The sequence below is a fragment of the Schistocerca americana genome, chromosome 1, assembly GCF_021461395.2.
Source record: "Schistocerca americana isolate TAMUIC-IGC-003095 chromosome 1, iqSchAmer2.1, whole genome shotgun sequence".
Classification (NCBI taxonomy): domain Eukaryota; kingdom Metazoa; phylum Arthropoda; class Insecta; order Orthoptera; family Acrididae; genus Schistocerca; species Schistocerca americana.
In genome coordinates, this window is record NC_060119.1 from 568,032,248 (window position 1) to 568,049,511 (window position 17,264).

Consider the following 17,264-nt stretch of genomic DNA (forward strand, 5'->3'; position numbering starts at 1 on the left):
TGAAGTCAAGGATTCCTATTCGCCCCTAGTCTAACTATTGGCGTGGTACACCGGTCAGATAACGAGTCCACCGCGATGCCACTCAAAAATTCGCTCGCAGGCGTTTAACTACAACTCTGTCCATTCACACCGCACAATAAGTGTGTCGGCCAACACAGTGAACAACGCTTAATCGCAAGGACTCAATATAGAGTCGCACTTCGATTCGCTCTCGACAGAGGTGCTCTCCCAGTGAAGTACTGTGGAGAGACTTGTTCCTCGCTCCAAGAGCGACAACGGAATGGCGTCTCTCCACGCCAGACGTGAAGGGGTATAGCTTTCGTTGTCTTCCATTACTCCTTCAGCGCAAGGCATCATAAATATCGTCTGCCAATCAGCATTGCTCTTCTAAAACGGGAGAATGACGTTTCGTTTAAGGCGACCAATCCGGAACTCTGTTGTATCGGCGTTTGGCGTTTGCTGTCTCCCTGTGAAAATCTCTGAAACTGCGTGCTATGTGTAAAGAATGCGTAGGCTGGCCCCTCCCACACAATGTAGCGGAATTTGCTTTTAAGCCGAACACGGGGTCGTTCCTCCTTTCCCTTGGGCGAACGCTGTCCGCTCCACGGGCGTCCACCGGCCGACGTAGATGGGTTGGGACTGACCTCCTGGCGTGCGGTTGCCTCTCTCGAACTAAAAGCTCCTGTGACCCTTGGGTCTGGAATGTATGTGTGTACACCAGCCTCGAGTATTTCAACCACGGTGCGCTCTTGCGATTTATTAGTTATTTGCATATCGTTTACATGAATTCATACAACATTGACTTTATCTTATCGAGTTTGGGTTCGAATGAAGCGTCTTGATGGGGAATATGTAAGCAATGACGGTCAGGAGACCACGACGTCTTACACAGCGTGTATTTAAAGCAAACCTGATTTGCATCCTCATAGTGGTGCTGCTAGTGCCAATCTTATGCGAATGACGCGAAATCTGAATAGACATCTAGAGATGGGTCGTTCGCGAACTAACGGGTCCAAAGGAACGGTTCACCAAGATGAACGGAACGAGCGAGGAACGAGTTCTAAGGAATGGTCTTTCGTAGTTCACTTCGGTCGCGGCTTTCTACGGGAGACGGTCGGTCTCGTTCCCGAACTGCACGTCGACTGGTCTCGTTCAGCCTCGGTCCCGTTCCCGTCTGTCTCGGTCTCGGTCTCGCTCGGCCGGACTCGTCCTCCTTCGCGTGGCCACTCGTCGCAGTTCCACTGCCGACTGCTCATAGTTAGTTCAGTATCAAGTTGTTGTTGTTCGTTTCGTTCGTTTCGCACGCCCATTCTAGATCTGTTTCAAACCTTTTTTGAACTCTGAACTTCTGGTTCTTTCCGTATTATTCAGCGTCCACGATCGGTAATTAAAATGTATTTTATAATTACATGAATTACATAAAAATTACGTGGTATGTATTACATACATCTTTTCAGGTAACGAACGGTGTATCAGCTTACTTCACTATTTCGATAAACAGCAGAAGAAATACTTGTAAAAAGACAAGATTTTTTTGTTATTACACATGCAAAGGAAATATTTCGCAAGCCATAGTTATACATCTATTTGTTCATTTAACATAGAATCTATGTTAAATGAACAAACAGATTCTGCAAACCATAGTTATTTCAGTAATTTTAAAGACCTATTCTAAAGTTATTTCTTGCACGTGTCAATTGTTTAATAGCTATATCTTTAGCACTACGAATAAAATCATCTTTGACAACACCATGTACAAAAACATCTGTGAAGTGTTTATAAACATGTGTGTGTAAATGTACATCCTGAATGAAGTGACATGTTCTAAAACGACGGAGAAAACAATGTTTGCCGGTACTAAAATGTTAAAAATGGTTTCCTCGGATTATGTGGTAAGTTTATACTGTTAATTTTCCACTATTTTGCACATATTTTCCGCGTTCAACTTACGAAATTCGTAACCTAACATTAAACCTTTTCGTGACAGGAATATGAATTTCACCTCATTCAGGTGAAGAAATTTAACATGTATTAAGACAAATTACACCTGACGATGGACCCACAGGGTCCGAAATGCATCGTGCGCCACCTTACATTATTTCACTGCGATCAGCCACATAACGCTACAGTTGGCTAAACGAGATGTTTTGCAGAATCACGAAAATTACAAGTGTGTGAGAATTCTGTTATGAATAAAAACTTTGTACTCCAAGGGGTAGCCAAGTGTCTCCTCTTGGCGCCTTCCATCTTCAGTCACCTATGCTACTAATTTTCAATTTTTCAAAAGAACCATATACCAAGCACAATGAAATGTGAACGAGTAAAAATGAACTGTTTCCAAGAAAGAGCGGTCGCCAGTGAACTTGTTCCCAAGGATGAACGACTTTGCCCATCTCTATACACATCATCTTTCAGATGTAAGAACACATCTGCCATCTTTCATATATGTAGCACAACTGCTTCTTGGAGTTGCGATTTTTTTCCGTCAGTGTATATTAAAGCTATTTGGAGGATATTTTAATTCTTTAGTTAAAGAATTTTTGTGGTGACTAAAATCCTGTACAGTTTTAAAACTACTAACTTAACATGTAAACGGTTTAACCATACTTCGTCGCTCCTGTACCATCTCGCTGCCCTCCCATCTGCCTCACTGGAGCAGCCTTTCGTATCTTCATCTTTTCTCTTCTTTAACACATGATCACCCAATAATTGCATTTTTTTCTTTTTTGTTATTTGTGGGGTGTATTGCAGGTCGCCTTAGGAGTTTTGGCCGCACCGCAGTAAAAATGCTGTTTCACACGTATCTTAGGCAATCATTAATTGTGCCATTTTGTTCCCTGCAGAAAGAACTTAAGGTGACCGCTGCAGACCAGAATCGGCTCATCAAAGAAATAAATCAGGCGCAGCATCTGTGGAAAGCCAAGGTGTACAAGCAGTTCAACGGCATGTCATACAAGGACCTGATGAACATGGGAGGAGCCCAAAGGTAGTGTATGGAATCTGCTAGTTCGCTACTCCCGAAGTTCGTGTAGAGTATGGTTTGGCGATATTTAACGTAACTACTAAAACACTGCTACTGAGTCGTACCTACTGAACAATAACACGTTCCACAATGGATCCTATTAAATTTTTCATAGATTGGATTTCACCGGCAGAAAAGCGAGTTTTCTCCATTCGCAACGTGTTTGGATAGCAACGAGAAAACTGTTCAGTTTCAAACACAGTGCTGTTCTCCTCGTTAAAATTTCAATAATTCATATAAAACAGTGCCATTCGTTCCGCGTCGTTCAAATTATCAGCCACAGCGTTCTCTCACACAACATATTACGCACACTTACCTCCGTGACGTCGTGGTATTACTCACAGGCCTGTTACGTACACGTTCGTTCAGATCGTTCCATTACAGCCTTCCGCGCTGTAAATGTCAGTCATTAGTAGCTCCTTCTGGGTATGGTGTTATTCAGGGCCTGGAACGTTTTCTTTCATTTGGCAACACTTATCAGGGGCAGGCTGTCGATTGCTAACGATGCCAACATTCCAACACGGAAGCCATGATACGTTTACATCTCTAAGTGTGCCGTGTGTTCTTGACTGCGGTCGTTGACTTGTACACGGTGTAAGTGTGATATACTGTAGGAAAGTGAAGTACATAAATTTTACATTCATTTTGTGTGTAGTTGTGTGTGTTGCCAACAATGAATGAAACCCAGAAATATAGTTATTTGTTGGTATATTTTTGTGTAAGAGACAAAATTAACAAAACTGTACAGTGTAAGATCAAACATTGTTTCAAAACCACTGAGTAGCCTGAGGAAACATTTGGAGAAAAGGTACTGAGTAGCAGCTTTATCAGTTCACACACAGACTGCTACAGTAACGCTGGTTACAATACAATTCGAGGCCTAGGTGGAACCTATTAAACACACACTAAGACAAAAAAACTCGCGCCACGAAGGAATTATCTGAATGGAACGGAAATCGATAGATGTGATGTAATATTATTTTATTGGTTTTGATTTTTAAAACCATGGCGCCAGCTGCATTCTATGAAATATAATTTTGTTTACTCGAATAATCACATTATCACCTATCCAAATCACACATATCATTGCTTTCACAAATCCGCAATAGATTTTGTTATGATGTACTTGAATAACTCTGCCTACTTTACCAATACACCCCGAACAAACTTGGTAACACAAACATACCCGTAATATTGTGTGCGTAAACAATAAGTTAACAGACGAAAATTCCTCTCCAGTCTTGTCCCCCTGCCACCAGCATCAGTTTGTGAGACGTGCTTGCGTTTTCGTGCACAGCCCCTCAGCACGCCACTGGCCGGAGCCTGCCCCAGTGACGGCGGAGCAGCGGCAGCGCGCCTCCTACCTGCCCAAGCACTGGGACTGGAGGGACGTCGACGGCGTCAACTACGTGTCGCCCGTCAGGTGAGTTCATGTGTCACAGCCCGACAGGCAGTTATTATGCAGACTAAATAGGCTGTCCACTTCTTTCAACTGGGCTCCTAAGTGTTCCTTAGATCAGGCGTAGTCAGCCACCCCGTCTCTGAACCGTATCACTGGTATCTAGTTTTCTTAGAACTTTCATTCCTTCTCCGTTAATTTCTTTCTCTTCCTCTACTACTTCTTCGATATACAAGTTGAATAACACTGATGATAAGCTCAACCTTTCCGCACATCCTTCTTAACAAAAGTTTCTCTTCCTCGACCTTTCAGTACTTTTTTACTCTCACTCGGCTTTTATGAATATCGTAGATAATTCCTCTACCTTTATACTTCAGCCCCAGTCTTCAAAGGATTTTGAACAGTTTATCGTGGCTCACATCGTCGAATACTTTCTATGGGTCCATAAATGACGCAAAGGTTATACACTACTGGCCATTAAAATTGCTACACCAACAAGAAATGCAGATGATAAACAGGTATTCATTGGATGAATATATTACACTAGAACTGACATGTGATTACATTTTCACGCAATTTGGGTGCATAGATCCTGAGAAATCAGTGCTCAGAACAACCATCTCTGGCCGTAATAACAGCCATGATACGCCTGGGCATTGAGTCAAACAGAGCTTGGATGGCGTGTACAGGTACAGCTGCCAATGCAGCTTCAATACGATACCACAGTTCATCAAGAGTAGTGACTGGCGTATTGTGACGAGCCAGTTGCTCGGCCACCGTTGACCAGACGTTTTCAATTGGTGAGAGATCTGGAGAATGTGCTGGCCAGGGCAGCTATCGAACATTTTCTGTATCCAGAAAGGCCCGTAGAGGCCTTGCAACATGCGGTCGTGCATTATCCTGCTGAAATGTAGGGTTTCGGAGGGACCGAATGAAGGGTAGAGCCACGGGTCGTAACACATCTTAAATGTAACGTCCAATGTTCAAAGTGCCGTCAATGCAAACAAGAGGTGACCGATACGTGTAACCAATGGCACCCCATACTATCACGCCGGGTGATACGCCAGTATGGCGATGACGAATACACGTTTCCAATGTGCGTTCACCACGATGTCGCCAAACACGGATGCGACCATCATGATGCTGTAAACAGAACCTAGATTCATTCGAAAAAATGGCGTTTTGCCATTCGTGCACCCAGGTTCGTCGTTGAGTACACCATCGCAGGCGCTCCTGTCTGTGATGCAGCGTCAAGGGTAACCGCAGCCATGGTTTCCAAGCTGGTGGTCCATGCTGCTGCAAACGTCGTCGAACTGTTCGTGCAGATGGTTGTTGTCTTGCAAACGTCCTCATCTGTTAACTCAGGGATCGAGACGTGGCTGCACGACCCGTTACAGCCATGCGGATAAGATGCCTGTCATCCCGACTGCTAGTGATATGAGGCCGTTGGGATCCAGCACGGCGTTCCGTATTACCCTCCTCAACCCACCGATTCCATATTCTGCTGAAATGTAGGGTTTCGGAGGATTAGATCTCGACCAACGCGAGCAGCAATGTCGCGATACGATAAACCGTAATCGCGATAGGCTACAATCCGACCTTTATCAAAGTCGGAAACGTGATGGTACGCATTTCTCCTGCTTACACGAGGCATCACAACAACGTTTCACCAGGCGACGCCGGTCGACTGCTGTTTGTGTATGAGAAATCAGTTGGAAACTTTCCTCATGTCAGCATGTTGTAGGTGTCGCCACCGGCGCCCAACTTGTGTGATGCCCTGAAAAGCTAATCGTTTGCATATCACAGCATATTCTTCCTGTCGCTTAATTTTCGCGTCTGTAGCACGTCATCTTCGTGGTGTAGCAGTTTTAATGGCCAGTAGTGTATATTAAAGTGCAGCTACTCACGGAGATCCAATGTGGGCTGTAAATGTCGTATGTCAGCGAAACTTGGTGGATATTCTAATCCGTTAATGCGGAATCGATTTACACCGGAAAAAGTAGTTCCAGTTTTCGCCATAAGTTTCAAGTCTGGTGCAGTGAATGAAAGAAACCAGAGAAATGTTTCCACGTGTAATGGATGAGGAATGGGTCGCAGGCAGAGAAGGTAAACAAGTGAGATAGACATAACGTTGGCTTTATTTTTAACCGCTGCTTACACAGTTTTTTCAATATGAGCACAGGAGACATTGACGAGATGTTGCATCCTTTAAACAATATGATCAACAGTTGCTCGAAGCAGTTCCGGTGGAATTTGAGCAGTGTTCCTGAATACTGGCCTTCCGATCAGGTAGAGACTGAGCGTGTCCACGGTAAACACGTTCTTTTAGATATCACGTGAGACAAAAGTCACAACGATTCGCCGTGCGGAGTGGCCGCTCCGTTTGAGGCGCCACATCGCGGACTGCGGGGCCGCCCCCGCCGGAGATCGAGTCCTCCCTCGGGCATGGGTGTGTGTGTGATGTTCTTAGCATAAGTTAGTTTAAGTAGTGGGTAAGTCTAGGGACCGATGACCTCGGCAGTTTGGTCCCTTAGGAATTCACACACACACAACGATTCAGATGAGGTGATCTTGCAGGCTACGCATCTGGAAAACCTCTGGAGATAACACATTTATGGAATGTTGCATAGGTAGATCTTTTACTGGGTGTTGCCCCATCTTGCGTGAAAACAGTGGTTTCCTCACAGTTGCGCTCTTCCACAGCAGGTAACACGTGCTGTACTAAGTCTCGATACGTGCAATGGTTACGGTGCACCTGATAGGCCCTCTGGATGTATTCTCTTCAGAGAAGAACGGACCTAGAATAAAGGCGCTTATGGGTCCACCCCACACAGTCTCATACGGTGAGTGAAGTGGCTCCCCGTGCACAACGCGCGACGAAACAGTACCCCAAATTCGGCAGTTATGTGTATTCACTTCACCCTGTAGTGTAAACTGTGCTTCGTCACTCTGCAGAATATTGCCCAGTCACTTGTCATCAACTTCGATCGGTGCCAAGAACCAGAGAAAATTCAGAACGTTGTTGAAGATCAAGAGGTTTCAGTTATTACACCGTCTGGATCTTGTACGAGTACCAGTGTAAAATAGACTGCAAAACTTTCCGTACTGTTGACCGTGCGCAAGCACTAGCACTACGTGGGGAACGTGCTGCATGGTCGGTTACAGTAAGAGTAACCTCGGCAATAACTTCCAGCGGAACAGGACGCCTTCCTCTTCCAGATGCCACGCCAAGCTCAGTCATGTTTTCTAATTTCATTATCATCTTCTTTAAACCACTTAAAGGCATCGGGGCTCTCCTCGGACCTCTCAGTTTACGATACTCTCTCAAAGCAGCACTGTTATTACTGTCGTTCACATAGAACAGTTTCCCTTCTCAGTAGTCATACAGTCCACTCACGTTATGGTTTGTCGAATGACAGTTTGAATGTCTTATCGTCATGCGAACAGTGCACATCGCTAGATTTGTATGTAATGGCCAAAATTTGAACTAATTTTTTTCCAGCGTAAATCGGCTCTGCCTTAACGCATTAGCATATCTTCTAAGTTTCGCTGCCATACGATAATTATATCCGACACTGGACCTTCTTGAGTACCTGCACTTCAGTTATAGCCCACCTGGTATCTCAATTTCTCGTAAATCCACAATTACATTCTCTGCTACAAATTTCCTTCCAAACCTCTAATATTCACGCAGTACGCCATCCATTTTTCTTTCCATTCTTTTAATATTATTGTGCCACCTACCGAAATAGGCGGCACAGTGATTATCACACTGGACTCACATTCGGGAGGTCGACTGTCCAACTCCCCGTCTGGCCATCCAGATTAGGGTTACCCGTAATTTCCCTAAGTCGCTTAAGCTAAAGACTTGGATGGTTCTTTTCAAAGAACACGGTCGATTCCTTCTTCAGTCCGAGCCTGTGCTCTGTGTCTAATACCTCTTCGTTGACGGGATATTAAACCCTAAATCAACCTCCCTAACTTATTCTGGCCAGCAGTTTACAAACGTGATATTTGCCATGCTAAGCGTCTGGCGCTTTCGCGTTTATCCGCACTTGCCTTATTTGCTCCTGTAGTAATGTTTATCCGGATTTCTGACTGTCAACCTCAAGAGTGATTGATTTGTGCTATTCACTGAAATAACCTCTTTGGTTCCTACATCACCTGCAGATTTCAATAGTTCTAAAGGTTTATCATCGACTCCTGTTGACTTGTCAGAACTCTCCGTGCTCTGTCAGATTACCGGATCACCAATTTCTTCCCTAATGACAACCTCCTCGTCTTCTATCAAACTTTGAGACAGTTTCTGCCCACCGTACAGGCCTGTGATATACTCCTGCCATTTGTCTGTTCTATCTTCTACATTTGAGAGTGGTTGTCCATTGCGTCACGCAGGTTAACACATATAAATTTTACTTATAATTTTCACGTTTAATCTTCCTGTGTGTCGCTTCGATTTTTCATACGTTTTTCAATATCTTTACATGTTTTTCTCTTTATATGTTATCCTTTTTGCATTTAATTTTAATTTCATTCGTAATCAACACATGCGGCTGCATTCCTCGTTCTTTAGATTCTTATACTTTCTTCTTTCATCCACAAGTTCAAATATTTATTCAGTCACCTGTGGTTTTCTTCACGGAAAAGCCTTAAGCAACACATCCGTGCCTTCTTTACTTCTGCTTTCGCTGTACCTAACGTACCTTGCTGTCCTAATTATCTATTTCCTTCTTATATTTCACTCTTCTTCAACTTAACTACTCTCGACTCTTTTGCTCAGGCCGTTGTTCACAGCCTCAGCGAGTTTCTACTTTGTCTCCTTCTGTCGTGCTTTTCTATATTTCATTTCGTCATACACTCATTTCATCATGCTATAGGATATGGCTTGAGCCCAGGTCCATTCACGAGCATTCTTTGTAGTCTAGAATTTGATTCCTAAATCGTTATTCGTACACTATGTATCGCAGTTATCACTCTGCATAAACGGCTGCAACATTCTTTCTCAGGAAGGTTTCTACCTACGACCAAATAGCATACTGCTGCCATGTCATACGCCAGCTAGCCTAAGTAAGGTACACGTTGCGTTTCTCAGGGATCAGGCAAGTTGCGGCAGTTGCTACGCCTTCGCATCGGCTGGCATGATCGAGGCTCGACTCCGTATACAGACCAACAACACCGTCCAGACGGTCTTCTCCACGCAGGATGCGGTCAGCTGCTCGCAGTTGGCCCAGGGTTGCTCAGGTGGATTCGGCTACTTAATAGCAGGACGTTACGGCAAGGTAGGTGAATGGCAATATTTCAATCTGAAACAAGCTACAAATACCTTCTGACTTTTCGGAGTTTACAAAGAAATAAAAAATGTAAGCCAAATTTCACCATGAAGAAATAGCAAATGAATCATGTTCTCGTTGTTGTTGTGGTACTCAGTGCAAAGACTGGTTCGGTGCAGCTCTTCATGCCAGTGTGTCCTGCACCAGCCTCTTCCTCTCTTTAACTACTGCAGCCTACATTCATCTGAACCCGCATATTGTGGTCGAGCCTCTTACTCCCTCTACAATTTTTGCCCTCACACCTCCGTTACGAAATTAACGAGTCCTTGGTGCATTGTCATGTTTCCTCTCCAGTCGATACCTCTACATTAGCTAGCCATCTTTCCTTCACCGTTCTTGTGTAACACCACAGTTCAAACGCTATGTTGTTCTTTCCCGTATATTCCATTTCCATATAAGGCAACACTGTATACTAATACTTTCAGAAACCATTTCCTAACATTATATTTATATTCAATGTTAACATATTCATCTTTTTCAGAAAAGCTTTCCTTGCTATTGCAAGTCTTTATATTATAACCATATACCACCGCCATTGTCAGTAATGATGCTGTCCAATTAGTGAATCTCATCCTGTGCGCGCGGGCTCTTCTTCCCGTGGTGGCACATTGGAGTGTGAATGTATAGTGCGAGAGAACTTACTGTCCTCCCCTTGTTTCCACTCACAATAACTAGACGGAACAAGTTGTCTGTTATAATTGTTTATTACATTAAACGTTACAACTTGCACAGGCAGCGCGCCAACTGCGGCTCCTGGCTTAGCTGGAAGACATACACGCCCGTCCGCTACGGGGTCTCGCAGCTACCTGCTCGGCCGTTACAACGGCTAATCCTACCTGTGCACACAAAGGACCTGGGAGGTCCACTTCCACACATAGGTTGCAAATTCTTCCGACAGGGAGCAGACTATACTGGACAGTCTGACCTGGCCAGTCTGAAGCTGCCACTAGATGGCAGTTGGAGTGAGTAGCAGAGTCCAAACATACTCCCACTCTAAAATGAGTTTTCTCATTTTACAAATACCAAAATTTTAACAAACAACAAAACCAAAACAAGTAAACAATAAAAAATATAACTAGGTACAAGATCAATGCACTTAAAACATGAACACACTAACATTTTGTACAAATAACCAACATTTTAACAAACATCAACACCAAAACAAGTAAACAATAAAAATATAACTAGACACAATATCAATGCACATAAAACATGAATATACTAACATTTGGGATGCCCACATCACCAAACACCACTGTCATGCTGCATGTGAAACACGATGGGTACTAACATGCAGGACACAAAACAATAGAGTATTAATATTATACTGCATAAAAACATGAAATCAATACTAACAGCAGTTAGTCCACAAGAAACATCCACAGCCTCCCAAGCTGATTTTATGAATTATGAGGTTATTCCAGTAAATGACAATTTGGCAGTGGCTCTGTATCATATATCACTACACAGATCTGAGGGAACACTTAACTGATTCACTGTTTAGGTAGGGGACACAATTTTGCTACAGGCCTCTTAATATCCCCATTAGCAGTTTTTACCATTACCACACGCACACACTTATCAGGACCAGGAAACAGCTGGTCAATGACACCCAGCCTCCACACCAAGGGAGGCAAATTATCCTCCTTGACCAGCACATGATCGCCGATCTGGGGTTGCCATGCTCCTTCCAATGTCCATTTTTTGCGTTGCTGCAGATCATGTATATATTCTGTGGACCACCTCTTCCAAAAGGACTGATGCAACTGCTGCACAAGTTGCCATCTGTGCAACCTGTTGGCGGGAACCTCAAGGACAGAGGGTTCAGGATGAGCACAAAGGGGCTGTCCGATTAGGAAATGACCAGGAGTGAGAGCAGCAGGAGAATCTAGGTCGTCAGAGAGAAGACACAACGGCCTTGAATTCAAGCATGCTTCTATCTGAATTAACACAGTAGTCAGTTCTTCAAATGTCACCCCTGCATTGCTGACGACGCGTTTGAGATGCGACTTCATGCATTTGATTCCTGCCTCCCAGAGTCCACCAAAGTGAGGGGCACGAGGTGGAGTGAACCTCCAACTGATTCCCTCTGAGGTCGAATGATTCACCACACCTTCAACAGTAACATCGTTGGAGAGAAAACGTTTAAGCTCATTGTCTGCACCTAAAAATGTGGTACCATTGTCACTGTACATGTGAGAAGGTTTCCCTCTTCTTGCAATGAATCTCCTGAGGGCGGCCAAAAATGAACTTGTTACCAAGTCACTAACTAATTCTAAGTGGATGGCCTTGGTTGCCATGCAAATGAATAAAGCTACATAAGCCTTGGTGGTAACTTTACTCCACCTTCCACCATGCTCTACAGCAATAGAGCCTGCATAATCTACTCCACAGTGCTGGAATGGATGAGACTGGTTTACTCTAGCTGCAGGTAGCTGACCCATGAGTTGAACTGCTGTCTTGGACTTAAGCCTAAAGCATTTTATACATTTTCTGATAACTCCCTTGACTGTGTTACGCCCATTGGGGATCCATAACCTCCTACGCAACATAGCCAACAAAGTTGTGACCCAGCGTGCAACAGATTTTCATGTTCATCTATAATGAGAATTTTTTGTCAAATGATGCTTAGGCGGAACGATAATAGGATGGCACTCATCATATGGTTCATCAGCATTCATTAATCTCCCTCCCACTCGTAAAATACCTTCGGCATCAACAAACGGGTGCAAATCCCTTAATTTGCTATAATGTGGAATAGGGGAGCTGGCCTTCAACAAAGCGATCTCATTACCATATTCATGCATGAATGCAGCGTATTCCTTCTGCAGATTCGGTTGCCTTTTAAACCTCCTCTCAAGATGCGCCAATCTCCGAGATGCTTGTTGTCGTGATTCGCCTAATGATTTACAGTCGGGTTTCACTGGTAGTCGAACCACAAATCTCCTTTCTTCATCTCGTGCCGTGTGGCGCTGAAAGTGAGCCTCACATATTTTACCCTGCTTACTAATCGTTTTCGTAGGCAGTTCCTCTAACTCCCAAAATCTTTGCAGTTTGGCATCTAAATTGTCACCTCTAACAAAGCACGAGGTCACTGTAGAACGAGGCATGTTGCATGAAACTGAAGGCATCCTACCAGACAAAATCCAGCCAAATTTTGTTTCGACCAGTGAGGGATGACCTGGTTTCACCAGCCTTTCCTTACAAACAACGTCAAAGAAAACCTCAGCACCAAGAATTATATCTACTGTGGCAGGTTTGTTGAATTCTGGATCAGCAAGCGGAAGATTACGTGGGACACTCCAGGACCTTGTGTCTATCTTGCTCGCTGGTAGGTCACTGGTGACATGATCTACGACAGCACAAGTGGTTCTGACACGAAAGTCGTTGACCCTAGACGATAGTTCAACATCACAAGTGTAAGACACTGAGGCAGCAAAGGCATTGTTTATGCCCTTCACAGGAAACGAATGTTTACTTCGTTTCAGTTTTAATTTCTCTGCCATGCCCTTAGATATAAAGGATAGCTGACTCGCACTATCTAGCAGAACTCTGCAAACCTGCTGTCTACCCATGCTGTCTTTAATGTTGACAACAGCTGTTGCCAACAAAACATTACAATGGGTGTTTGCCTTCCCGTTCGTAGTTTGATGGGCCAGGGAATGGCCTCCTGGTTCACTATTCTGCCCATTCCTTGGTTCAGCAGGCTTGTGGAGCAGTATGTTGTGCCTTCCTTTACAGGTCTTACATGGAGAAATCCTGCATTTAGTCGAGAAATGACCAGAGCGGATGCACAAAAAACAAAGCTTATTTTTTGTGACATATGCCCGCCGCTCATCGACATTTAGTGCTTGAAACCCCTTGCATTTAGTGATAGTATGAGGTTCACTACAAAAATTACATGATTCCTCAGCATCAGCATTAGCGAGATGAGCCCTCCTCACATGTCTTGTTTGATTTAAATTATTGACATTTCCTTGCAAATCCCTTGAGGTGTTATCCCTGAACCTGATCGACTCAAGGGCCTGACATTTTGTCTCCAAAAAATCTATTAGTTGATTTAATGTGGTGAATGTCGACCCAGACATCTTTACCTCCCACTCATGACGATCTGTGGGTCGCATACTGGACAGAATCTCTTCCGAAAGAATAACTTCATGAAGTGGAACATCAGGTTTGAGAGCTTCTAAGGCCTTCAAATGGCTGCATACGTGATTAATTAGTTGCCTATAATCGCTCGCTGCGCCGTGGCCGACTGTAGGCAAGGCCAACAAAGCCTTAGCATGTCTGGCTGCAATTATTTTTGGGTTATTATACCTCTGCGTAATAAGTGCCCAGGCTATCGCTAGATTTCCTGCTGTGACAGGTATATGTTTCAAAAGGTCTTTAGCTTCACCTCGCAAGGACGAATTAAGGTAGTGAAGTTTTTGAACGTCATCAATTGAATTGTTATTCATAATGAGGCTCAAAAACGTATCCCTGTATGATGACCACTTAAGGTAGTCACCTTCAAAATTTGGCAAGTTAATAGCGGGTAGTTTCAAAGAACTGACACTGCCTGATGGATTCGAGCCCAAAGGCTGCGGAATCTGGGTGTACCTCTTCATTGAACCCTTGATAGTGGATTCAACAAAGTCCCACGAATCCTCGAATTCTGCCCTGTCCTTACTGTGATCTGCTGATTCGTCTTCAATTTCCAGCCGTGTTTGAGACGACTCAAAATCAGTCTGAATCCGAGTCAATCGATTTAATTTTGATTCCAACATTTCGATGCTGGCACTGTCTGCAGACTGCACAAAGCTCGCTAAGCGCGCGAGAGCGGCCTTTGCTACACCTCTCTGCTTGACTAACTTTGTTTTCTCTGAGGGCTCCATTTTAGGACCAGGAAGATGATAGTAGGAAGCCAACAGTTGCACTTACCAGGCTGCAGAGGCAGTAAGGACTGGAACAGCAGCGGTGTCACGGTCACGGGCACTGGCAGCTGGCGTGGTAGGCGCTGCAGTCTCCGGCGGCGCGAAGTTTCGGCGGGAGCAGGAGGTGACGTCACCGACGATGCTGCACCGACGCGTTTCTGTGCCTCCCGCGTTTGAATTAGAGACACATTAAATGTTCACAAATATGTCCCCGATCGTCGTTGTTGAGGCTGTTATTGTCGAAGTCCCGAACAGGCCTTGAGTCACTCGATAGCAGTCAACAACGAAACCGATAACGTGTGCAGCTCACACGTGGTTTTTTAGAAGTTCACAAATACCGGAAAACAAATCCGCGCGAACGTAAATTCCGCGTGGTCACTAATCCGGCCCGGAGGACCAAAAAATGTGCGCGCGGGCTCTTCTTCCCGTGTGGCACATTGAAGTGTGAATGTATAGTACGAGAGGACTTACTGTCCTCCCCTTGTTTCCACTCACAATAACTAGACGGAACAAGTTGTCTGGTATAATTGTTTATTACATTAAACGTTACAACTTGCACAGGCAGCGCGCCAACTGCGGCTCCTGGCTTAGCTGGAAGACATACACGCCCGTCCGCTACGGGGTCTCGCAGCTACCTCCTTGGCCGTTACAACGGCTAATCCTACCTGCGCACACAAAGGACCTGGGAGGTCCACTTCCGCACATAGGTTGCAAATTCTTCCGACAGGGAGCAGACTATACTGGACAGTCTGACCTGGCCAGTCTGAAGCTGCCACTAGATGGCAGTTGGAGTGAGTAGCAGAGTCCAAACACATCCACTGAGTTCAGTGTCTCATTTCCTAGACTAATTACCTCGCTTTCATATGATTTAATTCGACTACGCCCCATCACCTTGGTTTCACTTTTGCTGATATTCACCACACGCTCAGGTAACAAAAGTCATGGCATACCCCCTAATAACGTGTCGGACCTCTTTTGCCCGGCGTGACGTGGACTCAACAAGTCATTGGAAGTCCCCTGCAGAAATATTGAACCATGCTACCTCTGTAGCCGTCCTAAGTGCGAAGTTGTAGTCGGTGGGTGATTTTGTACACGAACTGACTGCTCGATTGTGTCCCATAAAAGTTCAAAGCAATCGCGAACAATTATGGCGCAATGACATGGCGCACTGTCATTCATAAAACTTCCATCATTTTTTGGGAACTTGAAGTCCATAAATGGCTGCAAATGGTCTCTAAGGAGCCGAGTCGACGATTGTTTCAGTTGGACCGGAAGACCCAGTCCATCCCACGTAAACACAGCCCACATCACTATGGAGCAACCGCCGGCTTGCACAGTGCCTTGTTGACATCTTGGATCCAAGGCTTCTTGGGGTCTGCGCCACATTCGAACACTTAATCACCTCTTATCAACTTAAATCGGGACTCACCTGACCAGGCCACGGTTTTCCAGTCATCTGGGGTCCAACTGATAAGGTCACGAGCCAATAAGGGGCGCTGCATGGATTGTCCTACTGTTAGCAAAGGCATTCGCGTTTGTTGTCTGCTGCCAAAGCCCACGAACGCCAACTTTCGCCACAGTATCCTAACGGATACGTTCTTCGTACATTGATTTTTGTGGGTATTTCACTCAGTGTTTTGGCTGTGGTAAGAGGTAATGCCTGAAATTTTATATTCTCGGCACACTCTTGTCACTCCGAATCTCAGAATACTGAAGTTCCTAACGATTTTCGAAATGGAATATCCCATGCATCTAGCTCCAACTACGATTCTGCTTTCACAGTCCGTTAATTCTCGTCGTGCGGTCATAATGACGTTGGAAACCTTTCCACCTGAATCAACTGAAATACAAGTGACAGCTCCGCTGCCCTGCTATACCTTGTGCACGAAATACTACCGCCATCTGTATATGTGCATGTCGCAGTCCCATGGCTTTTGTTACATCAGTGTATAACCCCCTATCAAGACAATATCTATTCCATTCAAGTAATCTTCCAAACCCTTGGCCGTCTCTGACAAAATAACAATGTCATTGGCAAGCCTTAAAGTTTTGATTTCTTCTCCCTGAACTTCTCTCTCCAATTTTCTTCTTGGTTTCGTGTAGTGTACAGACTGAATAACATGGGCGATAGGCTACAATCTTATCTCTTCCCTTCTCAACTACTGCCTCCCTTTCATATCCTTAGGTTCTTATGACTACAGTCTCGTTTCTGTATCTTCCTTCCTTTCTTTTAGTTAACTCCAACTAGTTTCGAAAACTCTGACATCTTTCGTGGCTAAGGTGGCTAAGGAAAAGAAACGAACATTATACGAGAACATTAAAGGAGAAAGGGACACACTGAAGAACGCAAAAAAAAAAGACACAAGCTACACCTCTTTTTTTCTAACTTTAATTCCAGTTCGACTTTGTCACCATGACGTTTGAAACTTCCTGGCAGATTAAAACTGTGTGTCGGACCGAGACTCGAACTCGGGGCCTTTGCAAGTGCTCTACCAACTCAGCTACCCAAGCACGACTCACGCCCCGTCCTCACAGCTTTACTTCTGCCAGTACCTCGTCTCCTACCTTCCAAACTTTACAGAAGCTCTCCTGCGAACCTT

The 17,264-nt window shown here is 44.6% G+C and overlaps 1 protein-coding gene across 1 annotated transcript in view; it reads left to right on the forward strand.

Moving 5' to 3' along the window:
• Window positions 1–17,264, forward strand: part of LOC124578090 (dipeptidyl peptidase 1-like) — a 94,807-nt gene that overhangs the window by 49,162 nt on the left and 28,381 nt on the right. The window contains exons 6-8 of the mRNA XM_047131229.1: window positions 2,844–2,986; window positions 4,320–4,445; window positions 9,514–9,700. Coding sequence (XP_046987185.1) covers window positions 2,844–2,986; window positions 4,320–4,445; window positions 9,514–9,700 — 456 coding nt within the window. The remainder of the gene's footprint in view (window positions 1–2,843; window positions 2,987–4,319; window positions 4,446–9,513; window positions 9,701–17,264) is intronic.